Source organism: Xenopus laevis, chromosome 3L, assembly GCF_017654675.1.
Source record: "Xenopus laevis strain J_2021 chromosome 3L, Xenopus_laevis_v10.1, whole genome shotgun sequence".
NCBI lineage: Eukaryota > Metazoa > Chordata > Amphibia > Anura > Pipidae > Xenopus > Xenopus laevis.
In genome coordinates, this window is record NC_054375.1 from 149105064 (window position 1) to 149130103 (window position 25040).

The window sequence follows — 25040 nt, forward strand, 5'->3', positions numbered from 1 at the left end:
TTTACATTTAGAAAGGAATAGGCGATGGGAAAATGAGTCACTCCCAGCTCCACATCTGTATTTAGAGAGGCTGCACAGTTCTTAAGACCTTAATACTCCTCAAAAATCGGAAAGCAGCCCATGCTCCAGGCCAGAGGATCAAGGCCTAACACTTTTCTGGCGTTTACGCTCTTAATCACAGGCACCATCTCTATGATTAAGGACGTAAGAGCCGTAATACGTTAGGCCTTCATCCTCTTGTGTGTTTTTAATGTGGAAGCAATTAAGACTGTTATTTCACTTTAACTGCAGTATGTGCTGCTGTCCAAACGTTGAGGAGGACGAGTTTCATTCAGAAAGCCGAGTACCCCAAAATGTAACACAGTGCTGGGTTTTGTAATCAGTATATTTGCTATAAAGGGGACAAGCTGTATATACCTAGCCTGAAAGACCGATATGACAATCTTAATGGGCACCATGTTGGTTGCTAAATGAATATGAAAAGATTCACCGGACACATCGCCAACATTATTTCTGATGATGTCCATGCAGTTCCCTCGGCTGAGACTAAGGGGGTTATTTATCAAAGTCTGATTTTATAATTAACATTTTCTGCTCCAAAAAATCTGATCAAATCTGCTCGGTTTTTTTATGCTTATTTATTATTACATTTTCCCGAAAAATTTGCTTTGCGGGAAACAAAAATATATCAGATTTTCGTGATTTTTTTGGGATTTCTCACTTGAAAACTCTGATTTCTTATGCTTTTTTTTGACCGAAAACTTCGGGGTATTGCACAAAACCCAGCGAACATCAAAAAATCATTGGGACTTCTCCCATTGACTTATATGCAACCTCGACAGGTCTGAGATGCAGGATTTTCTGATTTGGACTTTTCCATCCTCGGGGTTTAAGTAAATTCCGAAAAATTATGATTTTTTTAAAAAAGTCCAATTTTATAAAGAAAAATTTTTTTCAGGATTTTTTTCATTCAGAGTTTAGTAAATAACCCTAGTCTAAAGCTCAGTGAGGTTGGGCACAGAGGGACCTCAGATAAACGACTTGCTTTTCCTCATGTTTTCAATTCCTGATGGATTCCTGTGCTTGTTTCTGTGCGCAGATACATGCAAGCATCAGACAATTGCTTAGCAAGCTTCTCCAAAGTGGTCAACCAAATAGCTTGACAAAATAAATCTCACACTTGCACTGTTTATTTCCAGGAAATGATTTTTATTTCACATACACATAATAATAGCCATCCAATAGGGAGGTGTAGGGTAAAAGGGTAAGGGAGGGGCGGATGCAATCTGGGTACAAGGGCGATTAAAAAAACATATAAAAAAATTAAAACATAATATTTCAAGCAGGGGAAATTACACATAGAGTAGGGAGGCAAAGGGGGAGGAGTCAGAAAAAGTTCTAGAAAACGGCATTGATGGAAAGGAGAAGAATACGCAGGAGAAAGCACAAGGAAGGGGGAAGGATAGAAATGGGAGAGATTTGTAGACAAGAATGAGCGTGTGTCTGAGCTGAGATGATCTGGGTGAAGTGTATAAAAGAAGGAGTGAAGGCAGTAAGGCAAGAGGTTTGGTGATATTGACTAGAGAAGAACAGGGAAGGGGCAGCAAAAGACAAAGGCTCAGAAGAGATGGGGATATATAGTAGACTGAGCTAGAGGTGAGTAATAAGGATATAGGGAGAGTGAACTAGGAAGAGAGAGGGAGGGGAGCTATACTGACAAAAAGCATTCCATTTACACATTCTGTAGAACAACAAGCGGTGGATCATACACAGTGGTAATATTGTGTAAAAAGAGGGGTGAGAGGGCTGGAGGAGGTTCAAATACCGAATGAGGACGAGAGGAGGAATTTGCATTCTGGATATGCAAAGTAATGATATATTTATATATATATTTAAATATATATATGCTGCCTTTCTCAAGAGCTGAAAGAAACTTGCGCCTTCTGGAGGAACCAGAAAGCAGACGCCGGCCTTTGTAGCGGGAGTGACTCCATTCTGCTCCACCCCCACCCAATAATCACCTGACTAATGCGGTCAACCGACTCTGAAGCTTAAGCTGAATTGTTTGGAATACAAATTCTTATTCTAGACGTAATAATGAGAACTACTAAAGGTGTGACCCAAAGAAAGAACTCGGCTCTTTGATGCTAATTTCAATTCCTCAAAATCCCAACATTATTATTTATAATCGGCTTAAAGAATGATTACGGCTTATTGCGGTTTTATTCTGGAACATAAAATCCCACAGTTCTTCCTAAATCCCAGCTCCTCCAAACTGAACCACTAGAGTTTTAGTATGATAAAAGGCACTGAGCAGGCTGGTATAGAATTTGATCACAACACCCTCTTGCTGGGAGAATTATGGGAAAACTGACAATTTAAGCAAGGCCTTCATCTAAATTAATTAATTGCCCCTGTTGCCTCCAGCACCGGCTAAATACGCTGGATAAGTCATTTACCCCCACAAAAAACATTTAAGGGGAACCGTAAACTCAATCAATGTCAACGCAAGGTTTAATGGCCAAAGTGGTTCATTATAGACGACACTTACAAAGGTCCAAAGTCGGCTTTCTGCTTCCTCCATTGACACCACCCCACACACACAAACCCTAAAAAGTCCTATAAAATGTGGGAGGACTCCATTTAAAAACAAAAAAAGTGCATTTATGCTTTAAAGTTGGTTTCCAGACAAATGGCATTAAAGTAAAAAGCAAAGCACCATTAGGAGTTATCTGTTTCAGGTGGGCAATGTTAGACCCCGATATCTTCTATCCACTCATTTACAGAATCTGTCAATCAGCAGCAGAATGTGAAATTCTTCCAGCAGTTCCCAATAATCAGGTGCAAATACATATAAGCCCCATACAATAAAACAAAATACCCATTTTTTTTCCTATATGTGCAGAAGAGCCCAAGAAAATCAAAGATGGCTGCAATATTTACATTTGTTGAATAGACGGGAAGAATACAAAGGAGAGATTGAAGGACGAGGGTTTTATTCTAGATTTGCTCCTCTATAAATCAATACAGGATATTAATCCAGATTTATTTTCCTTGGTACAGGTATGGGACCTGTTATTCAGAATGTTTGGGAACTGGGGTTTTCCGGATAACGGACCTTTTTAATTTGGATCTTCGTACCTTAAGTCCACTAGAAAATCATGTAGACATGAAATAAACCCAATAGGCTGTTTTGTTCCAATAAGGGTAAGGGCACACACTGTTATTCGGGAGATGAGTCGACAAATAGCTTCTTCTTCGGGCGACTGATCCCCCCGAACTGCCTTCCCACCGGCTAGAATGTAAATCGCCGGCGGGGTGGCACGCTTGAGAGCTTCGTTTCCGAAGGTGCCTCACAAGGAAACTTCGGGCGACTTCGGAAAGCCGAAGCGATCCGACTGCCATCCCGCCGGCAATTTATATTCTAGCCCGCGGGAAGGCAATTTGTGGAGATTTGTCGCCTGAAGAAGAAGCGATTTGTCACTGGGCAACTCCCAAAATAGCCACGTGTGCCCTGGCCCTAAGGATTTATTATATCTTAGTTGGGATCAAGAAAAAGATATTGTTTTATTACAGAGAAAAACAAAATCATTTTTAAAAATTTGGATTATATGAATAAAATGGAGTCTATGGGAGACGACCTTCCGTAATTCTGAGATTTCTGGATAACGGATCCTAAACCTGTAGTAGCTTTACCACTTTGCATGTGTGTTTATATAATACGTCGATCCATACAATGGAATTTTAAATTTCAAACAATTTAGCAATTTTTTGACCATTTGTAAACTTAAATTTTCTTCCCTCTCTGCTTAATTTTTTTATCAGCCAGTATGAAATTCTGGAAATGTAATGCACCAGCCCAAATAAAGCAACTAAACCTACTTTAGACTTATCATTAAAAAAAAAAAAACATTATAATTTTCAAGATATAAAGTAATTATGAAATATACCATTTTATTTTAACTCTGGAGACATTTCCATATTCTGCTCTTCTGATTTCTTTTAGCTTTTTTTTTTTTAATCTTAAAGCTAAAAAACAATTTCATTTCAGTTTCAAATTGAAAAAAAAGAATTCAACTATCGTTATGCAATGTGGATTTTAGAAAATGATGTAATCACGCTGCTTTAAAAATAGACATTTTTGTCCAAATAGTGCAATGGAAGAAAAAATGCTGGCATTTAAGGAATTCCTACCATTTTTATACAATATGGATTTTTAAAAATGTCGTTATGTTGTTTTAAAAATAGAAAAAAAAAGAAAAATAGTGCAATGGGTGAAAAAATGCTGGAATTTGAGAAAAGTCTATTTTTAATGGGGTTTTTAAAAAAAAAAAAAAAAAAATGCTGTAATTAAGCTGTTTTAAAAATACAAAATAACATTTTAATTTTTGTCCAAGTTTGTAAAAAAGACTACTGCGATGGGAGAAAAATGCTAGAATTTGAGGAAATTCTATAAATTTTATAAAATATGGATTTAAATTGGGATGCACTGAATCCAGGATTCGGCCTTTTTCAGCAGAATTTGGATTCGGCCGAATCCTTGTGTCTGACCAAAACAAATTTGAATTTGTATATGCAAATTAGGGGGAAGGGAAATAATGTGACAGTCACAAAACAAGGAAGTAAAAAACATTTTCCCCGACTTTTTCTTTTCCTGCTCCTAATTTGCATATGCAAATTAGAATTCATCTGAATCTTTCCAAAATAGTGAATTTGGTACATCCCTAGAGTTAAAAAAGAAAAAAAAAAAACCAACAAATAACATTTTCATTTTTTTTTTCTTCAAATTATTTGTGGTCCAATAGTTTGAGAGAAAAAATGTTGATTATACAATAGGGATTTTATAAAATGCAGTAATTATGTTTCTTTATGAGGAAAAAAACCAATATTTTCCCGTTTTTTCCAGATTATTTCTTTACAAAAAAATAGTGCAATGGGAGAAAAAATGCTGGAATTCGGGGAAATGTTACTATTTGGATTAAAAACTATTTTCTAATTACACTTCTTTTCGTGTAATTTATTTTTGCAAATTATTCGTTTAAAAAAAGTAATAGTGCAATGGGAGAAAAACATGCGGGGGAAAAAAAAGAAAAATCGTATTTAGTGCAAGAAAATAAGTTTTAAAACAAAAGTCTTAATGTCTGATGGCAGACAGCTCCCCAAGTTTTTTAGAGTCCACTGGGCGATACGGACTTTACATTTTTAAAAAGAAAGCAATTTTTTTTGTGCCAGTTTTACAAGAAAATAACAATGTATTTTCGCTCATTTAAATATTAACCTTAAGAAGAAAAAAAAAAACATTCTACGCTAATTTTAATCATTGCACTTAAGTGTTTAAAGTTCTATCCTTGTCCCTCGTTTTTTTTTTAGGCCCAGGCGAAGATGATGCATATTTATTAACTCAGCTGTAAAGAAAGGGGGGGGGGAAATCATCGATAGGATTATTTTCTATTTCTGTTTTTTTGCTTTACTGAAAGGAAAGTGGAGGTTGAGAGAACAAACAGAACAAGCTGTATAAATGCTATTGGGAAAAGGCTTATATTCCGGTGGATTCCAATCATTTGGAAACAGTGGTCACAAATTAATTCGACTTTTTAGGAAATGTAGTATTTTTGTCTTTCAACCTGTCTCCCTGACCTGGGAGGGAAGCCCTGCCCTTACCTAACTGTGTCACCCAATAGAGACCAATGTCCCACAGCTCAATCTTTTCTCCTTGGGGGGAAAGAGTGCGAATGAGAAAGGGAACAAACACTGACAATACATGATAGTCTGGCAGAGGCGAGGGAAGGGTGAAACATGAGTGGTTTAAACCTTCACTATGAGAGGGGTGCTAGGCAGCGCAGACATGAAAAAGTTCGCCCCAGTAAGGGAGTTTCCATCCCACACACTCCGTGAGCGTTTTGCTGGTCGGTTCTTGTTCTGGGGGGAAGTTGTTGTCCTGTTGTCACGCGGGGGGCGGAGAGATGGGGGGATCGGTGTGTAAAGGGTGGGCTTCTGTGTCACGAAATGTTGTTCCTTCAGCTCGCAAATTCGCAGCTTGGCGGTAATATCAAAGGAACCAGGACTAAAGAAAAGACAAAGGGATAACAAGAAGGAAGAGATAAGGGGTGCAAAGGAAATGTGATGGGGTAGGGAAGAGAGTGAAATATTGGAGTTAGTGTAAATATTGCACAGGAAAAACATTTATACAAATGATCACAACAGTTTTATCAATTTACTTTTATATAGAAAGCAAGCTCCTATGTCTATAGGCCGATATAACAGTAACACAACTCCTGAGTGCCTTATTGTCCTGTAACTCCTTATTCCACTAACCCCTCCCCTGAGCCCCTTATTATCCCTGTAACTCCTTATTCCACTAACCCCTCCCCTGAGCCCCTTATTGTCCCTGTAACTCCTTATTCCACTAACCCCTCCCCTGAGCCCCTTATTGTCCCTGTAACTCCTTATTCCACTAACCCCTCCCCTGAGCCCCTTATTGTCCCTGTAACTCCTTATTCCACTAACCCCTCCCCTGAGCCCCTTATTGTCCCTGTAACTCCTTATTCCACTAACCCCTCCCCTGAGCCCCTTATTATCCCTGTAACTCCTTATTCCACTAACCCCTCCCCTGATCCCCTTATTGTCCTGTAACTCCTTATTCCACTAACCCCTCCCCTGAGTCCCTTATTGTCCCTGTAAATCCTTATTCCACTAACTCCTCCCCTGAGCCCCTTATTGTCCCTGTAACTCCTTATTCCACTAACCCCTCCCCTGAGCCCCTTATTGTCCCTGTAACTCCTTATTCCACTAACCCCTCCCCTGAGCCCCTTATTGTCCCTGTAACTCCTTATTCCACTGACCCCTCCCCTGAGCTCCTATTGTCCCTGTAACTCCTTATTCCACTAACCCCTCCCCTGAGCCCCTTATTGTCCCTGTAACTCCTTATTCCACTAACCCCACCCCTGAGCCCCTTATTGTCCCTGTAACTCCTTATTCCACTAACTCCTCCCCTGAGCCCCTTATTGTCCCTGTAACTCCTTATTCCACTAACCCCTCCCCTGAGCCCCTTATTATCCCTGTAACTCCTTATTCCACTAACCCCTCCCCTGATCCCCTTATTGTCCTGTAACTCCTTATTCCACTAACCCCTCCCCTGAGTCCCTTATTGTCCCTGTAAATCCTTATTCCACTAACTCTTCCCCTGAGCCCCTTATTGTCCCTGTAACTCCTTATTCCACTAACCCCTCCCCGGAGCCCCTTATTGTCCCTGTAACTCCTTATTCCACTAACCCCTCCCCTGAGCCCCTTATTGTCCCTGTAACTCCTTATTCCACTAACCCCTCCCCTGAGCCCCTTATTGTCCCTGTAACTCCTTATTCCACTAACCCCTCCCCTGAGCCCCTTATTATCCCTGTAACTCCTTATTCCACTAACCCCTCCCCTGATCCCCTTATTGTCCTGTAACTCCTTATTCCACTAACCCCTCCCCTGAGTCCCTTATTGTCCCTGTAAATTCTTATTCCACTAACTCCTCCCCTGAGCCCCTTATTGTCCCTGTAACTCCTTATTCCACTAACCCCTCCCCTGAGCCCCTTATGTCCCTGTAACTCCTTATTCCACTAACCCCTCCCCTGAGCCCCTTATTGTCCCTGTAACTCCTTATTCCACTGACCCCTCCCCTGAGCTCCTTATTGTCCCTGTAACTCCTTATTCCACTAACCCCTCCCCTGAGCCCCTTATTGTCCCTGTAACTCCTTATTCCACTAACCCCACCCCTGAGCCCCTTATTGTCCCTGTAACTCCTTATTCCACTAACTCCTCCCCTGAGCCCCTTATTGTCCCTGTAACTCCTTATTCCACTAACCCCTCCCCTGAGCCCTTATTATCCCTGTAACTCCTTATTCCACTAACCCCTCCCCTGATCCCCTTATTGTCCTGTAACTCCTTATTCCACTAACCCCTCCCCTGAGTCCCTTATTGTCCCTGTAAATCCTTATTCCACTAACTCTTCCCCTGAGCCCCTTATTGTCCCTGTAACTCCTTATTCCACTAACCCCTCCCCGGAGCCCCTTATTGTCCCTGTAACTCCTTATTCCACTAACCCCTCCCCTGAGCCCCTTATTGTCCCTGTAACTCCTTATTCCACTGACCCCTCCCCTGAGCTCCTTATTGTCCCTGTAACTCCTTATTCCACTAACCCCTCCCCTGAGCCCCTTATTGTCCCTGTAACTCCTTATTCCACTAACCCCACCCCTGAGCCCCTTATTGTCCCTGTAACTCCTTATTCCACTAACTCCTCCCCTGAGCCCCTTATTGTCCCTGTAACTCCTTATTCCACTGACCCCTCCCCTGAGCTCCTTATTGTCCCTGTAACTCCTTATTCCACTAACCCCTCCCCTGAGCCCCTTATTGTACCTGTAACTCCTTATTCCACTAACCCCACCCCTGAGCCCCTTATTGTCCCTGTAACTCCTTATTCCACTAACCCCTCCCCTGAGCCCCTTATTGTCCCTGTAACTCCTTATTCCACTAACCCCTCCCCTGAGCCCCATATTGTCCCTGTAACTCCTTATTCCACTAACCCCTCCCCTGAGCCCCTTATTGTCCCTGTAACTCCTTATTCCACTAACCCCTCCCCTGAGCCCCTTATTGTCCCTGTAACTCCTTATTCCACTAACCCCTCCCCTGAGCTCCTTATTGTCCCTGTAACTCCTTATTCCACTAACCCCTCCCCTGAGCCCCTTATTGTCCCTGTAACTCCTTATTCCACTAACCCCACCCCTGAGCCCCTTATTGTCCTTGTAACTCCTTATTCCACTAACCCCTGCCCTGAGCCCCTTATTGTCCCTGTAACTCCTTATTCCACTAACCCCTCCCCTGAGCCCCTTATTGTCCCTGTAACTCCTTATTCCACTAACCCCTCCCCTGAGCCCCTTATTGTCCCTGTAACTCCTTATTCCACTAACCCCTCCCCTGAGCCCCTTATTGTCCCTGTAACTCCTTATTCCACTAACCCCTCCCCTGAGCTCCTTATTGTCCCTGTAACTCCTTATTCCACTAACCCCTCCCCTGAGCCCCTTATTGTCCCTGTAACTCCTTATTCCACTAACCCCTCCCCTGAGCTCCTTATTGTCCCTGTAACTCCTTATTCCACTAACCCCTCCCCTGAGCCCCTTATTGTCCCTGTAACTCCTTATTCCACTAACCCCTCCCCTGAGACCCTTATTGTCCCTGTAACTCCTTATTCCACTAACCCCTCCCCTGAGCCCCTTATTGTCCCTGTAACTCCTTATTCCACTAACCCCTCCCCTGAGCCCCTTATTGTCCCTGTAACTCCTTATTCCACTAACCCCTCCCCTGAGCTCCTTATTGTCCCTGTAACTCCTTATTCCACTAACCCCTCCCCTGAGCCCCTTATTGTCCCTGTAACTCCTTATTCCACTAACCCCTCCCCTGAGACCCTTATTGTCCCTGTAACTCCTTATTCCACTAACCCCTCCCCTGAGCCCCTTATTGTCCCTGTAACTCCTTATTCCACTAACCCCTCCCCTGAGCCCCTTATTGTCCCTGTAACTCCTTATTCCACTAACCCCTCCCCTGAGCACCTAGTTGTAACTGTAAAACCTTGAGACTGTGAATGCCTTTTTGTCTTTTAATGCCTTATCATCAAAATCATTAATGATTGTTTTGAACCTTTTAATTGTCCTTTCTTAAAACACTGAAAATAAGGAATACTCATTTGATGCATTTTGCTGCAAAAAACATTTCTAGCAGCAGGGGTCAGTGTCCTGCAGATTTACAGCAAATTAAATGATTTTCTCAATACTATCAAGAATACTATCACAAGAGAAAAGATCATTGTTTTGTAGCTTTTTAGTACAATACACTGCACACAGTATCTGTATCACCCTGCTCTCTCCTGTCTGTGTCTCTGTATCACCCTGTAATCGGTGTCTAATCTAAGGCTCTAACTAACATTTAGACATTTTCACACAGAGACTTGCCCCAATACTGAACTCTGCACACAGCGTTTGCAGTAGTAAATGAACCCTCACATACATACATTACAACAGCGGAAATTTGAAGAAAGAAAAAGCCGGAAGAGGATCGCTCCGTGGTGCTCGCAGGGTTATCAGGTAAGTCAATACATCCACTTGGGGGTGCCTAACATTTGGCACCCCCAAGTGCTAAACGACTTTCCTTCTCCTTTAAGTCTACTAAAAATCATTAAAACACAATAGGATTGTTTTGTCTCCAATAAGAATTAAAGGGATGTTCACCTTTGAGTAAACTGTTAATATGATGTAGAGAGGGATATTCTGAGACAATTTGTAATTGGTTTTCATTTTTTATTATTTGTGGTTTTTGAATTATTTAGCTTTTTATTCAGCAGCTCTCCAGTTTGCAGTTTTGTCAGTCTAATTGCTAGGCGCCAAATTCCCCTAGCAACCATGCATTGATTTGAATAAGAGACTGGAATATGAATAGGAGAGGCCTGAATTAAAAAATGAGTAACGAAAAGTAGCAATAACAATATATTTGTAGTCTTACAGAGCATTTAGATGGGTCAGTGAGCCCTGTTTGAAAGTTGGAAAGAGGGATATAATTAAAAAAATGTAAAAAGAAATAATGAAGACCCATTGAACAATTGTTTAGAAATGGCTGTTCTGTAACATACTAAAAGTTAACTTAAAGGTGAACCACCCCTTTAATTATATCTTGGTTGGGATCAAGTACAAGCTCCTGTTTTATTACAGAGAAAAGGAGAGTCCTTTTTAAAAGCTTAAAGGGATCTTATCAGCGGAAAACATGTTTTTTTTATATTCAATTTTGAAATCTGACATGGGGCTAGACATTTTGTCAATTTCCCAGCTGCCCCTGGTCATGTGACTTGTGCCTGCACTTTAGGAGAGAAATGCTTTCTGGCAGGCTGCTGTTTTTCCTTCTCAATGTAACTGAATGTGTCTCAGTGGGACATGGGTTTTTACTATTGAGTGTTTTTCTTAGATCTACCAGGCAGCTGTTATCTTGTGTTAGGGAGCTGCTATCTGGTTACCTTCCCATTGTTCTTTTGTTTGGCTGCAGGGGGGAAAGGGAGGGGGGGTGATATCACTCCAACTTGCAGTACAGCAGTAAAGAGTGACTAAAGTTTATCAGAGCACAAGTCACATGACTTGGGGCCGCTGGGAAATTGACAATATGTCTAGCCCCATGTCAAATTTCAAAATTGAATATAAAAATCTGTTTGCTCTTTTGAGAAATGGATTTCAGTGCAGAATTCTGCTGGAGCAGCACTATTAACTGATTCATTTTGAAAATTTTTTTTTTCCCATGACAGTATCCCTTTAAGCTATTTGATTAAAATGGAGCCTATGGGACCTAACCTTCCCATAATATGGAGCTTTCCGGCTAATGGGTTTCCACATAACGGATCCCATACCTGTATAATAAAAATGCTAATTGTATATGTACATCTGAAAGTAACAGAGTGGAAAATGGTTTCCTTCTCATCATAAAAATGTTCTATTATCTGAATAACTCCCGCACTGCTTACATTGACACCGCAGCAGCCTACAGAGACCATTAAATAAAAAAAAGCATAAACTTAAAGGGGTTCTGTTGTGATTTTTATGGTGTCGTTTTTATTTCTAAATTACACTATTTAAAGTACAAATAATTAACTGTACCATATAAAATTTCACTCCAGAACCAGCAAGTGTATTTAGTTGTAATATTGGTGTGTAGGTGCATCTCAGGTCATTTTGCCTGGTCATGTGCTTTCAGAAAGAGCCAGTGCTGCACTATGGAACTGCTTTCTGGCAGGCTGTTGTTTCTCCTACTCAATGTAACTGAAGGAGTCGCAGTGGGACCTGGATTTTTACTATTGAGTGCTGTTCTTATATCTACCAGGCAGTTGTTATCTTGTGTTAGGGAGCTGCTATCTGGTTACCTTCCCGTTGTTTTGTTGTTAGGCTGCTGGGGGGGGGAAAGAAATTATATCTCTCCAACTTGCAGTATAGCAGTAAAGAGTGACTGAAGTTTATCAGAGCACAAGTCACATGACTGGGGGCTCCTGGGAAACTGACAATATATCTAGCCCCATGTCACCTTTCAAAATGAAATATAAATAAATCTGTTTGCTCTTCTGAGAAATGAATTTCAGTGCAGAATTCTGCTGGAGCAGCACTATTAACTGATGCGTTTTGGGTAAAAAACACATTTTCCCATGACAGTATCCCTTTAAGGAAAGTTAGCTGAAGCAGGGAAAACAAAACCACTGAAACTTGCAAAGCTATAGGGCTGGTGCCAGACGGCCAAAAGTTCTCAAGTAGTAGTTGCTAGTTGCTAAAGGAACACAGCGGTGCTGCTGGTGTACAAAAGAATGGCTAACCTCACAGGTTTAAAAGAGACAGGTCCTAGGCTCCAACTATTCAAACAGTATTGAAACTGCAATACAGGTTACAGGCCTCTACTAGTGATAACACCTATATATATATATATATATATATATATATATATATATATATATATATATATATATTGATCTGCACCCGACCCTCACCCACGCACCCACCCAAACCAGCGCAACCATGCCATCATCAGTTGTATACCTATGACCTCACTCGATAATCGTTATTGAAATCAGTGTCTGTCCTTTTCTTTTGTCTATCTATTTTGATTTCTAAGACAATGAAGCAAAAGCCAGCTGATTAACAGAAATGCGAAGAAGGCTGCAAAACTGCTTGCTGCTACATTGTTTCAAGAGTCAGAACCAGAGCAGAGAGAGAGGAGACACCGCTTCCAATAGCAATTACCTTTACAAGAGGTTTTTTATCCCCTTTAACCCTCATTCCTTAATTGTGCGGCCAGTAGTTTATGTATCGGACTAGATTATTTTATGAAGGTATTTGCAAGGCATGGGAGGGGTTAATTCTGTGTTTAACTCCAAAGCAGGGGAACCGGAGTTTTTAGTTTTCCTCTTGTTGGCCCTCCCAGGGAGGGGAGAGTTGCTAGGGGGGCGTCCCCATTGTTGTGGAAGTGACATCATGTCTCGTTGTTAGGGGAGACCAGACGGGTTCATACGTGACAGCACTAAATGGGGGGCGGGAATAGTACGTTTCTGGCAAGGGAAGCCTGCAAGTGACTTGGCTTTTCATAGGGACCCCTCTGTGCTTTCAAAGCGTAGGTAGAAACTGGCATCAGCCTGAGATGCGAACGTGTAGAAAAACATGGCAGGGCCTTCCAAAAAGCCGCATTTTCATTGCCGGTTGCTGATTGGCTGGAGAAAACTTTTCTCCAATTACTACTTTACCCTTAAACTCCAAAAAAATCCACCAAACTGCTATACACAAATTCCCCAAAGAAATCAGTGCAGCTGAAAAAAAAATCTACTTCTCACTACTGACCAAGCTCAACCAGCCGCTTGACCACAGGAAGGAGAGCAGCCCACGTGGAAGCGTGGGTCCCTACATGGATAATTTGTGGGCTGGAAACAATTCCATTAAGATAAGGAGTTGGGCATTTTATATGGGGAAAAGGGAACAAAATTGGGTGCTTTGTATAAGTGGAGAAGCCCTACAGTTGAGGAGTATAAGAAGGCCAGCTACAGACACAAGACCCTCTTAAGCTTGAAACAATAAGAGATGGAGTCAGGCATGGGCAGCCCAAATATTGGCAACTTCAAAGCCAAAAAGGCAGTAGACAACTCCCATTCTCCAATAAAAAGTGGGTTCCATCTTATGTTATATGTTTTAGTGTAGGGCTGTTCAACTTAAGGTCCTAAGAGTGGTGGATCCAAGAGGTATTTAAAGGAGAACTAAACCCCCCATTGTGAAAAGACCCCATTGCCCCCCTCCCCCCTGCACAGTCCTGAATTCTTTCCCCTCTAAAAATAGCGACCGCAAATGCAAAGTGAGCACAGCGGAGCTCACGGGCGCCATCTTCTTCTTTTCAGTAACCTTCGTGAAGTGATTGGCGTATTGGCGCATGCGCAGTTGGCGGAGCTGAAAGAGACGGAAATCGTCGAAGGGGAGAAAGAATAAGCGCAGATTACCGAAGTGAAGAACATGGCGCCTGTGAGCTTTTCTGTGCTGGGGGGTTTAGTTCTCCTTTAAGGCCTTCAGCCTGTACAAAGTCTGAATAGGCCATTTAAAAGCAGCCTGCCCCTAAGAGATAACTGCCCCCATGCCCTGGAAGAAGTTGGATGGATCTCTGTTATTTAGAGACTATTATCCATTACAGCTATGGCATGTGGGCTCAGCAATTCAATGGGCAGATAATGATAGCAACCAATCAGCAATTTGCTTTGATCCATCTACTGCAGGTATAATACAGAAAGCAAATTCCTGATTGGTTGCTATGGGTCACTACCCTAAGGCAGATTTAGTACATAATTCCCATGTATTAAAAGGCAGGAGAGGTTCCCCTGGGTGCGCGGTTACGTAGGGCTGTCGTGTTGTGCGCACAATCACTCACACAACTGTCACTAGTTGACATGCACAAGTTTGTGTTGGTTACATATTCTGTCAGTGTGCACATTAATACCGCCCTATAGGCTTGTACTAGGAATTCCCAGAAGCTTTGTCCCAGGGCTAAAGGGGACTGTTTGTTTGCTTAGGGCACAGCGAGATAGAACCTCTCCCACCCTCCTACACACACAGCTAAATCTGAGCCCCCCTCCTGACTGTCTGTCCTCTGTGCCGAGTGCCTAGCCGGGGTGAAACGGGGATAAGGAGGAAGGGAGACGTAGAGTGTGAGCTCATGTTACACTCACGCCCCTAATGCTGTTCTATAGCCAGCAGTCAGCCCCAATCTAAAGGGGGAAACAATTATGTAATTCAGGAATGCACAACCTGCAGCCCCCCAGGCATTGTAACACAACAGCTTCCAGCATTTCCCTGACAGCCGAGACAGCCGAAGGGCCACAGGTCAGGCACAGCTGTCCGGTATGTACTAAAAACATCTAACAATTTTTCACACTTTTGTGCTTTTTAGAACATTTTTCCCTCTTGGGGCCTCTGTGAATGTCGAGGGGCCCAGCGCCAGTGAATTTTTTAACCTGAAAACGAGCCCTGCGTGACTACAGTAGTGGAAAGAAGGGGGCCAAGATATTACGGCTAGGGCCGAGGATCCTCTGGGGGGTGCAGTTATGATACCACTGCTAACTTCATATTACTATTGCATTGTTTCTGTTCTGTAAAAGGTAAGAAAACCCCACAGAAATGAATGTTCACAAAGAGTGATGCTGAAGGTATACTATAGGACCCAGAAAAAGTAAATTATAGGACCCAGAAAACGTCAACAGATTGCCCTTTTTGACAAACACTGAAAATGCTCATCAGGGATCCACTGGTCTCTCTTCACACTTGGGCCCTCCAAGCAGCAGCAGAGGCCAATATTACCCTACTGTTATGCCCCTGACAAGGGTTATAGTTTGCTTCATTGCTTGCAGCTAAAACCCTGTCAACTTTGGGCCAGTACAGGTGGTTTGTGTGTATTGTGGCATCAATCAGTGCTCTGGACACATGCCCCATTTTGTCACCAGTAGGGGTAAATCCAAAAGTACAGAAGTGTGAGGGAGCTGCCTATACTGAATTTCCAAGATAAAGATCTTAAATCTGCTTATGCCTCATCCACATACCAAGAAGGGACAAAAGCAAATTACATTTTTGTCTCAATCTGATTTTAGCCACAATCTGAAGGCAGGACCATGCATCAAAATAGCCTCCCTTCAAGGTGCTCTTGTTGGGATGTAAAGTAAAAGTTTGCCCCACAGTTTGTGTTAGGGCAGAGACACATGGGGGGGTTCTCATGAGGAAACTTCGGGCAACTTAGGAAAAGGAAGCACTCTGAGTGCCATCCCGCTGGTGATTTACATTCTAGCTGGCGGGAAGGCAGGGGAGGCAGTTCAGAGAGATTAGTCGCCACGAAGAAGAGATTTGACGCCGGGCGACTAATCTCCTTGAAACGCAGTGTGTGTCTCTGCCCTTAGAATACTGCTGGATGAGAAGAGCAATGAGTGGCCACAGCAAACAGCAAGAGCAGGAAAAGCCTAGCGTGCAGCCATTATTACTATATCAATGAGCGTGGGCAGCATTAGCTGGCGCAGGGCCAGCAGCAGGAGAAAGGCCGGAGAGGGACATAAGGGGAGGCAGAGGAAGGCAGCAAGTCTTGTGAAAAGGGCAAAAAAGCTGTTTTGTCCCCTCAGACGACTGCCAAGTTGGTCAAGAAAGGCTGAATTGGCGGCCAGTGTATGTGCACCTCAATTTTATATAAATATGGGGGTCAAGAGACTCTCTTTCTTACATGCCCATCAGCTAAGAGGAAGCTCCACAGTAAGAGGCAGTGTCACTTCACACAGAACCATTTACTACTGATGATGCTTCTATAGCAGGCAAATGTAATATACTTATGTGCCTAACAAGCTTTAACTGCATTTCACTGGAAATGTACACGTTAACTTAGGGCATTTTTATGTTCAAACTGCTCTCGTTAAAAGTGGGGAAATTCCAGCACCTCCATAAAAATTCCTCTCTGATGTCACTTCCTGTGAAAGTACTGTTTTCTGCCAAACATTTCCTGTTTTCAGCTTATCAAAAGCAACCTGCGTCCTTCTCTGCTTTTCACTACGAAATGCAGGCGACTGTTAAGTGAGCGATGCGTTATCAGTGCTGAGAGATATTTTATTAGCCCTGCAATCTCCCGTGCGTAGCTTTTTCCTTCCCTTTTCTGGTGCCCCCTATACGCTTGCAATGGAATCACCCAACAGCACTGGCACAAGGCCTTGTCAAGTGATGTCAATTGAAATCTATGGGGGTGGCCTTAGTTCCTTTAGTGCTGTGGTACTCAGCGTTTTTACCTCAGGATTCTCCCTTGTGTAAGCCATATGTATGAATCTCCCTCTCAGGCTAATATATATCATAAGAATAGGAGAGGCATTGTGCTTCCTTTTCTAAGTAGAAAAGAAACCCTATAGTTGTCATGAGTTTGTGGTAAATCTCAACCACTCAGAATTGATGTCTGTGCATTCACTTATCACTGCACTTAGTTTCTCTGAGTTGTTCCCAGTCTTGTGGGTCCTCCTAGTCTCCAGCTCTCTATTCCTGCCTCCCTGCCCCTGTCTTTTCTTCCCCTTCAACCAAAATATACCTCTGGCTTTGTAAACCGTACCTAGGCCTCCCTAATGGCAATGGGGGCAGTACACAATCTGTTGCAGCTCTTTATTTCACAAAGGCAGCACATTTAAAGGGGTTATTTGCTTTTTAAAGGAGAAGGAAAGGTTAGAACTAAGTAAGCCTTATCAGAAAGGTCTATATAAATACACTAGTAACCCCTGAAAGTAATGTTGCTCTGAGTCCTCTGTCAAAAGAAACACAGCATTTCTTTCCTTCTATTGTGTACTCATGGGCTTCTGTATCAGACTTCCTATTTTCAGCTTAAACCTCCAGGGCTAGGGCTTGAGCATGCTCAGTTTGCTCCTCTTCCTCCCCCTTCTCTGCTGTAATCTGAGCCCAGAGCTATAAGTGAGCAGGGAAAGACTCAGGCAGGAAATGATGTCACACCAAGCTAATATGGAAGCCGCTATTCTAAACAAACAGAGAGCTTCTAGAGATTTTTACTGAGGAATGGTAAAGCATTCTACATAAATAAATATAGCATTCTAGCTTGCACTATTGCAGCAAATCTATTGGCAATAAAATGCCACTGCAGCTTTTCTTCTCCTTTAAATTAACTTTTAGTAAGACGTAGACAATTATGAGACGATTTTCAGTTGGTCTTAATTTTAAAGCATGTTTGGTTTCCGAATTATTTGGCTTTTTGTTCTGCAGCTCTCCAGTTTGGAATGTCAGCAGTGATCTGGTTGCTAGGGTCCAATGTACTCTAGCAACGAGGCAGTGGTATTAATGAGAGACTGGAATATGAACAGGAGAGGTCCTGAATAGAAGTAATAAAATGAACAATAAGACTAAAACTGTAGCCTCACAGAGCAAAAGCGGCTGCCGGGGTGAATAATTAAAAAAAATATAAAAAATGAAGAGTCGCTAAGAACTGCCCATTTTGTAAAATATTTAAAGGGGTAGTTCATCTTTGAGGTAGCCTTTAATATGCTATAGAATGTTCAATTCCTAGCAATTGGTCTGAATTGTTTATACTTTACATTTTCTTGCCTTGGCCTTTTCATACCATCATATTAAAAACAAATGCTTTTGCTACACATTTATTGTTATTGCTATGGTTATGGCTACTTATATTTCTATTCAGGCCTCTCCTATTCATATGCCAATCTCCATTTAAATCAATGCATGGTTGCTAGGGTAATTTGGACCCTAGCAAGCAGACTGCTGAAACAGAAAACTGGAGAGCTGCTGAATAAATAGCTCAAAATACCACAAATAATAAATAATGAAAACCAATTGCAAATTGTCTCACATTACAACTCTCTAAATTATACTAAAAGTGATTTACCTCCTTAAAGGGATGGTTCGCCTTTAAGTTTAGTTTTTATATGACAGTGACCACCTCAGGCACCTAAAGTATCATTGAGCACCACAAGCTAAAGCTGCCCACACATGGGCCAATAAACAACGCTAGCTCTAATTTCAGTTGGCAGCTTATTGGCCAGGATATGGGTCCTCCTATTGGCCTACCTGACCAATATTTGGCCAGAAATTGGGCAGGTTAGACTATTCCATCACATGAAAGGCAGTCATTTGTCAAGTCCCAACTCCTTTATGACCTAATTGATGGCCCAGAGGCCAAGGTATCCAAAAGTGTACAGCCAACTTAAAGGCAAAGTGCCTTTAAATGATTTAAGAAGCCAAGCTTTGCTGTGCCAATGCCCCCTATATGACTAAGTCTGATTTATATAGTAACTGACACAAATAAAAGGTGGTAGGAATAACAATGACATCTGATCATGATATAATGAGGTGCTGAGACTAGTCATGCAATGACTTCTATATGACAAACTGCAATAAGGCACTCAGGAACCTGCTATTATACATAACAGTGATAATAAGGCATCGAGAAGCTGGATAATAACACATTAAAGGGGCCAAAGTTATATGGTTTTAAGGGGAAATTAAAATGTATATTAATAAATTAAATCACATTAACAAAGGATTTACATTTTTTGCAATGTTTTGCTACTTTTTTTCTTTTTACACTGCTGTCACCTCATTAGTTACCAGAGTGGGAAATGGCAGTTGCAAATAGAAGCCCCTCAATGAAAGAAAAATCTTGGGAATTGGAGACGGCAGGATAAAATGATGAAAATAAAGCAAAACACAAACATACACAAATAAAATACACAAATAATTTATCCCTTTCCCACTGATTGACATGCTTCAACTATGGCTCCACCGGCTGCTCATGAGCTACAATTCAATTACCAATATCTTAAGGGCCCAGAATGGAACACAATAAACTATAAAACGTTTTGGTTAGTTGTTACAGGGACAATAAGGGGCTCAGGGGAGGGGTTAGTGGAATAAGGAGTTACAGGGACAATAAGGGGCTCAGGGGAGGGGTTAGTGAAATAAGGAGTTACAGGGACAATAAGGGGCTCAGGGGAGGGGTTAGTGGAATAAGGAGTTACAGGGACAATAAGGGACTCAGGGGAGGGGTTAGTGGAATAAGGAGTTACAGGGACAATAAGGGGCTCAGGGGAGGGGTTAGTGGAATAAGGAGTTACAGGGACAATAAGGGGCTCAGGGGAGGGGTTAGTGGAATAAGGAGTTACAGGGACAATAAGGGGCTCAGGGGAGGGGTTAGTGGAATAAGGAGTTACAGGGACAATAAGGGGCTCAGGGGAGGGGTTAGTGGAATAAGGAGTTACAGGGACAATAAGGGGCTCAGGGGAGGGGTTAGTGGAATAAGGAGTTACAGGGACAATAAGGGGCTCAGGGGAGGGGTTAGTGGAATAAGGAGTTACAGGGACAATAAGGGACTCAGGGGAGGGGTTAGTGGAATAAGGAGTTACAGGGACAATAAGGGGCTCAGGGGAGGGGTTAGTGGAATAAGGAGTTACAGGGACAATAAGAGGCTCAGGGGAGGGGTTAGTGGAATAAGGAGTTACAGGGACAATAAGAGGCTCAGGGGAGGGGTTAGTGGAATAAGGAGTTACAGGGACAATAAGGGGCTCAGGGGAGGGGTTAGTGGAATAAGGAGTTACAGGGACAATAAGGGGCTCAGGGGAGGGGTTAGTGGAATAAGGAGTTACAGGGACAATAAGGGGCTCAGGGGAGGGGTTAGTGGAATAAGGAGTTACAGGGACAATAAAAGGCTCAGGGGCAGGGTTAGTGGAATAGTTTATAGGCCGGATTACAGGAACAATATGGAGTTTATAGGCTGTTTTAGACAACACCAAGATGTTAGGATAATATTGGAAGAATAAGGGTTAAAGGAGCAGAAACACCAACATATACAAAAAAGAAAAGGTTTTTAAGGCTGAAAATAAGTTTATATAAATAAGCTGCTGTGTAGCTCTAGGAGCAGCCAATAAAGTTGAAATAGAGCAATAGGGCATGTGGATAATCTGTTTTTGGGTAATCTGTGGCTTTCTACAAAACTATGAAATGAAAACCCTTTTCACAAGGCATGTTAATTTGTTAGGGCTAGTTGGACAGACACAAAAAAAGAATAATGTAAATAATAATAACAATGTAAATAATAATAATAATAACAACAATAATAATAATAATGTAAATACTACTAATAAGAATAATATACATATTAATAATTAAATATTAATAATAATGTAAATAATAATAACAATGTAAATAATAATAATAATAATGCTATGGTGTAAATGGTCCTTTAGAGACATAGCAGAGCCAGGGTCATGCTTGCTGATGGGTTATTATATGTTAAGGTTGGATGCTTGTTACGGTTTAGGGAAGGCTCAGTTTTGGGTCAGCTGTTACACACATTGCAGAGGGTTGTATCATTGGACACATGACAGAATGCTGTACACAGAAGGGAGGGTGGTGTTACAGAAGAGAAAGCTGTGTTACAGAGGGCTGTGCTGCTGAATAGGGAGAGTGGTGCGTAGAGGAGAGTGCTGACTTACTTGAGACTGCTGGGGGAGGTTCAGTAAGTTGGTGTCTCGTGATCCAATTGTGACAAACCTGTTGGACCCGGCGGGGGAAGGCGCTGAGAATGCTACACAACACAGCGACACAATGACACAACGCAGTGATGCAAAGCAATGGCACAAACACAGTGATGCAAAACAATGACACAAGGACATGAGCAGCGACATGAAAAATGACACAGTGATAAGGCAACACGACAACATGGTAACACACGGTGTGACACACACAATGGGAGGCACGGCGGTGAGCGCACACACACACACACAACCAGACAACGTAACAGAGTCGGGAGAAAGGAGGAGAGAGAGAGAGAGATATAAGCGATCAAACGCAAAGCTAATACAACAGAGCTCTTACCACACAAACACACACGTATTTGAACACACACCCCAATGGTAATGTGTATCTGGTGTGCCAGAAATAAAACCTCACAGACTGAAGAACTAAATCTGAGCAATAAATATTCGGAAACTTGTCGTGTACTGTTTAAGGTGCAAGAAAGGGGAATTATGTGACCCACATTTGACAGGCTGCACTGGCCATTAATTGCACAACTCTGAGCACCGCACAACCAACAGGCACATAATATCATCTTACAACTCACTAGATACTCACACTCACATACTATGCTGAACTGACTCCCTGATCATAAAGTAGTTGAACTTCACATTGTCTTACCTCTTCTACCTATTGTATTTTGTGCCTGCATTGTAGGGGCTGACTGCTGACTCTATGTCCTATAGTTCCCTCCTGTCTGTGTCACTGTATCACCCTGCAGTGGGAGGGACAGACTCATGTCCCATAGTTCCCTCCTGTATGTGTCACTGTATCACCCTGCAGTGGGAGGGACAGACTCACGTCCCATAGTTCCCTCCTGTCTGTGTCACTGTATCACCCTGCAGTGGGAGGGACAGACTCATGTCCCATAGTTCCCTCCTGTCTGTGTCACTGTATCACCCTGCAGTGGGAGGGACAGACTCACGTCCCATAGTTCCCTCCTGTCTGTGTCACTGTATCACCCTGCAGTGGGAGGGACAGACTCACGTCCCATAGTTCCCTCCTGTCTGTGTCACTGTATCACCCTGCAGTGGGAGGGACAGACTCACGTCCCATAGTTCCCTCCTGTCTGTGTCACTGTATCACCCTGCAGTGGGAGGGACAGACTCATGTCCCATAGTTCCCTCCTGTCTGTGTCACTGTATCACCCTGCAGTGGGAGGGACAGACTCATGTCCCATAGTTCCCTCCTGTCTGTGTCACTGTATCACCCTGCAGTAGGAGGGACAGACTCACGTCCCATAGTTCCCTCCTGTCTGTGTCACTGTATCACCCTGCAGTGGGAGGGGCAGACTCATGTCCCATAGTTCCCTCCTGTCTGTGTCACTGTATCACCCTGCAGTGGGAGGAACAGACTCATGTCCCATAGTTCCCTCCTGTCTGTGTCACTGTATCACCCTGCAGTGGGAGGAACAGACTCATGTCCCATAGTTCCCTCCTGTCTGTGTCACTGTATCACCCTGCAGTGGGAGGGACAGACTCCGTGTCCCATAGCTCCTTTCTTTCGATTAATCATTTCATATGTAAATTGCATAAACATCCATATATTTTGTAACAACAGCAACATTCTCCCTTTTTAAGTGAAAATAAATACATAATACTGTGTTTTTGGGCAATGTGTGTTCTGCGGTAGCAACAAATTCATTTATGTCAAACCTCAAAATATATACTACAGCTATAAATTGTCAGCTCTTCTGGCCACATGGGGAAGTAAAATATACTGATCATATTGTTGAGTTGCCAAGTATTCAACTCTAACTCAGAAAGCATTTTTATAGAAAAAAAACAATGCTTATTTTCGAACAATATTTTAATAAAATATATTTTTTTAAAAAGCCAAATTAAGTTTGATGAATGCCGTTTATATGGCTAGAATGATGCCTGGTGCATAAAGGGAAATATCTATGAGTATTTCAGATACTATTCTGACGCTAGGGGCAGATTTATTAAGGGTTGAATAGTAAATTTGAATTTACATAGCACTTTGGTGATCTTCATATAGATAAGCACAGGCACTTTAGAGGTTTTCAGTTAATTATTGGCAGCAGTGTAAACTCTTTTAAGTGATTCTAGAATATAATGACATACGGGGTTTTACTTTTCTTTTCTCTTTTTGAATTAATAAAATATATCAAATTGGTGATTGTACCCCGCTGTGTCCTTTCTTAAAGTGATAAATTGCTGAGAATATACAACCTTTTGATAGTAAATTTGAATTCTCAAATGTTTTTCGTGTCCAAATTCACACATCCGAATTTTAATCCCCCAATTTGAATGTGAGATTTATCACACCTCGACCATGGAAACAGTTCTAATTGGAATATTTGCCACCTGCTGAGTTGATTTACAAGTCAGTGGCAGAGGTCTATTGAACCATTAGAATACGTTAATTGCCTTCCTCGATTCTAATTCGATTCGAATTTTCAGGTCGGGACTATTCAATCGAATATTAGACGTTCAATTTTTTTCTTCAATAGCCTCTCATTCCAGTTGTGAGCCTATGTTAGAGAAATTCACATAAATTCGACCTTTGATAAATCTGCCCGTTACAGTAATATTTGGCCAAGGTCTGTATAGAGGGGGAAAAAAACAACAAACTTGAATTATTTGCTCTTTTCTTCTTTATTCAATGTCTATTATTTTTTATATCACTGATCCTGCAATCATCATTCAGTTATCTCAGACTTCTATATGTGTTAAATTGTAGATTTTACCATTATTTTTAATTTCATATCCTCTGCTCTCAGTTTGGGTCATCGTGTTTTTTTTTTTGCAATCCTTAAAATAAAATTTTAAAACTATCCCACTATGTCTTTCTATATGCCCCCCAAAAGCCATTTACTCAGATCAAATAGTGAAACTGATCTACTCTCTGGTTTGTGGGACTTGTGGAGTAATGTCACTTACAGGGCGATGCTGGAGAAGACAGTCCTCCTTCTAAGACAGAGTTGTTGCTGGTGATAGGTTTTGTGTCTGGCAGGGGAAGGGGGACAGGCCGGGCCACAGGTGCAGGGGGTGGCAGCAAAAAGGAACCCGACATTTTCCCTTGGGCCCCGCTGCTGGGCTGCGGACAACATAAATAACAAAGCGAGAGTAAACGGAGCTCAGCGTGGCCCCTTGCCCGCACCGACCCTAAATGACTCCTAATGTGCCTAAAAACTACGGGAAACTGGGGTATGTGTAAAAAAAAATAAAAAATTAAATGATTAAAAATGATTACTATTAGTATTCATGGTTTCTAGAACAAAAATTGCCAAACAGATATCTTTTAACATTTTTGAATCGTTGCATTTTTGGAAAAAAAACTCAAATAAATGAACAAAAATGATCGCCATTTAAAGTATCAAAATCGAAAATGAAAAGAAACGATGATATCGGAATGAAAAACTGAAGAAGTGGTAGAAGAAAATAAAAAAACAATGAAAAAGCAGAAATAAGGAGCTTGGGGATACAAGGTGCAATGTTTTCTTTAACGTGGATTAATGGACAGAAGAGCTGACAATCTAAACCTCACAGAATATAGTATTGTAGAAAACTGACTTAAAGGAGAAGCAAAACCTAAAGTTAAAAAACCCCTACCCTCCATAGACCCCCCCTCCATCCTCCCCCCTAGCCTAGCTGCTACCCCGGGCAAATGCCCCTAAGTCTTTGCTTACCCTTCGGTGCAGATTGTGTCCAGCGGAGTTCACGGGCGCCATCTTCAACCTCTTCGGTAATATTCGGGTCTTCTCCCGGCGTTTCAGAAATTTCCGTGAGTTTCGACTCATGCCCAGTTGTCACTGAGACAGAAAATTGCACCAACTTCGCATGCGCCGGTACGGCACTTACTTCCCGAAAGATTACCGAAGAGAAGAAGTTGGCGCTGGTGAACTCCGCTGGACAGAATCTGCACCGAGGGGTAAGTAAA

General features: G+C 42.1%; 1 protein-coding gene across 5 annotated transcripts in view; it reads right to left on the reverse strand.

Moving 5' to 3' along the window:
- Window positions 1-5026: 5026 nt before the first annotated feature.
- LOC108710156 (nuclear factor 1 X-type) overlaps window positions 5027-25040 on the reverse strand; it is a 128532-nt gene continuing 108518 nt past the window's right edge. For 3 of the 5 annotated variants that reach the window (XM_041587274.1, XM_041587273.1, XM_041587275.1), the window contains 3 exons: window positions 24041-24197; window positions 21053-21144; window positions 5027-6064 (listed from right to left, as the gene is read on the reverse strand). In XM_041587274.1, coding sequence (XP_041443208.1) covers window positions 6050-6064; window positions 21053-21144; window positions 24041-24197 — 264 coding nt within the window. In that variant the 3' untranslated portion in view covers window positions 5027-6049. The remainder of the gene's footprint in view (window positions 6065-21052; window positions 21145-24040; window positions 24198-25040) is intronic. The other 2 variants (XM_018251308.2, XM_018251309.2) reach the window with 2 other exon arrangements.